A 2500-nucleotide genomic window follows, 5' to 3' on the forward strand; every position below is an offset into this window, starting at 1 on the left:
GTTCGGTGGGTTATGGAAACAAGAACATACCCAGCATGCACACCCCCGAAAATGGAGTATGGTTGCCTACATGGCGGGGTAAAAACGGTCATACACGTGAAAGCCCACTCAAGTACATACGAATGAACGTGGGAGTTACAGCCCACGAACGTAGAACAAGAAGCTGCCACTATGATAGATCTTCATTTAATTAACTCTCTCCATACGAACGGCGAAAGAGACGACGTTAACAGCGTTTCACCCCAACTGCTATCATCAAAATATTGCAAGCGGAAGGCTCATACTGAAGAGGTGAATGTTGACAAAGAATACCACAATTCTGACGAGGGAAGCTAAAGGTTGGGTCATTCAGACACCCACTGGTATTTGTATTTGTATTTCTTTTTATCACAACAGATTTTTCTGTGTGAAATTCGGGCTGCTCTCCCCAGGGAGAGCGCGTCGCTACACTACAGCGCCACCCATTTTTTTGTATTTTTTCCTGCGTGCAGTTTTTATTTGTTTTTCCTGTCGAAGTGGATTTTTCTACAGAATTTTGCCAGGAACAACCCTTTTGTTACCGTGGGTTCTTTTACGTGCGCTAAGGTCATGTTGCATACGGGACCTCGGTTTATCGTCTCATTCGAATGACTAGCGTCCAGACCACCACTCAAGGTCTAGTGGATGGGGAGAAAATATCGGCGGCTGAGCCGTGATTCGAACCAGCGCGCTCAGATTCTCTCGCTTCCTAGGCGGACGCGTTACCTCTAGGCCATCACTCCACTGTACTGGCTCTTAGTGCTGCGGCCTTTATAACTCTCTCCATACGAACGGCGAAAGAGACGACGTTAACAGCGTTTCATCCCAATTACCATCATCAAAATATTGCACGCGGAACGCTCTTATACTGAAGAGGTGAATGTTGACAAAGAATACCACAGTTCTGACGACGGAAGCTAAAGGTTGGGTCATTGAGACACCCACTGGACATCCGAGGGGTCTGTGTAGAGGAGAAGAGAGGACTGGCCGTACTGAGTGAGTTAAGAGACACACACTGTCTATCATTATCATCATCATTATTATTGTCAAGTCAGCGAGAGAGATATTGTATTATGCACTGTTGTATGTGTGTGTGTGTGTGCTTTTTCATGAAAGGCGCTTAGAGCCCTTTAAACGGAGAGTTTGCGCCCATATAAGAACTGTCTATTATTATTATCATTTTCATGACAGCAAAGTGAGAGCTGTATTAATAATCAGCGGTTTCTCCATTGCAGTGGGAAATCATTTAAAGCTTAGTCTTTTGTGAAGAAGGACTATGACTCTCAAACTAGGAGGTAAAACTGCACTGGCTCTTAGTGCTGCAGCCTTGGGGGCTGGTCGGCCTTTGGGAACCATCCTATAACTCCGACTGTCCTAAAACCCTCTTGGCCGAGAGATTGGGGATGTAACTTGGGCAAGACACTCTCCACGATAATCACCATTCTAGCCCAGAAAGTTGGGACAGCAGTTGCCTCCTCTGCTGTTTTTATTTTATTTTATTTTTTTAATTTTTGTTATTTTTACTTTATTTATTTTTATTGTGTTTTTTTGTTTTCTTTTTTTCTTTTTTTTCTCAAGGTCTGACTAAGCGCGTTGGTTTACGCTGCTGGTCAGGCATCTGCTCGGCAGATGTGGTGTAGCGTATATGGATTTGACCGAACGCAGTGACGCCTCCTTGAGCTGCTGATACTGATACTGATACTGCCATTATGGCCATTGAAAGGCTGTGGGGTCTGTAATTAACCTTTAACTTACCTTGAATCATTCTTTGTTTGGTTAGTTGATTGTTGACCCACAGCTGCCACAATGGCAGTAAAAAAAAAAATAAAAAAAAAGGCTGTTGGGTCTTTAATGTTGGGTCTTTGGTGGAGTGATGGCCTAGAGGTAACGCGTCCGCCAAGGTTTGTGTGTGTGTTTTGTTATTTCCATCTCATTTTGTTGACCCCTCCCCCCCCCCCCCCACCCCCCCTCCCACCCCCCCGTCTCTCCACCCAGAGCCCGAGACCTGGTCGCCTTGGGGCCAGTGGTCCGCCTGCTCACAGACGTGCGGCAGGGGGGTGTCCACGCGCAGGCGAACGTGCTTGGTGTCGGGTTCGAATCCCTGCAGACGAGGTTGCCCGGGCCCAGACTTCGATAGAAGGCAGTGCGACGATCAAGAGTGTTGCGGTGAGTGGGGCAGGAAGGGGGGGATTGGGGGGGAGGGGGGTGGGTGGGCGCTGGTGGGGGAGTTCGGGTGGGGGGGGGAGGGGGAATGGGGGGAGTGGGGAGAGGAAGTCGTATGCGAAGTGGGTGGTGGTGGTGGGATTGGTGGAGTGGAAGGTGGAGGTGGGGAGAGGAGGGGGGAGAAGGAAGTTGGAATTGGGGATTGGAGGGGTTTTTTTGGTGTGTGTGTTGGGGGGGGGGGGGTGAGGTGGGAAGGGAGTTGTTGTTGTTGTTTTGGTGTGTTTTTTTTGTGTGTTTTTTTTTTTTTTGGGGGGGGTGC

At 48.3% G+C, this 2500-nt stretch overlaps 1 protein-coding gene across 3 annotated transcripts in view; it reads left to right on the plus strand.

The window, feature by feature from the left end:
* The window catches only part of LOC143291640 (uncharacterized), a 70658-nt gene that overhangs the window by 46325 nt on the left and 21833 nt on the right, over positions 1–2500 (plus strand). For all 3 annotated transcript variants that reach the window (XM_076601613.1, XM_076601611.1, XM_076601612.1), the window contains one exon: positions 2014–2184. In XM_076601613.1, the coding sequence (XP_076457728.1) occupies positions 2014–2184 (171 nt within the window). The remainder of the gene's footprint in view (positions 1–2013; positions 2185–2500) is intronic.

Source organism: Babylonia areolata, chromosome 17 (assembly GCF_041734735.1).
Source record: "Babylonia areolata isolate BAREFJ2019XMU chromosome 17, ASM4173473v1, whole genome shotgun sequence".
Classification (NCBI taxonomy): domain Eukaryota; kingdom Metazoa; phylum Mollusca; class Gastropoda; order Neogastropoda; family Buccinidae; genus Babylonia; species Babylonia areolata.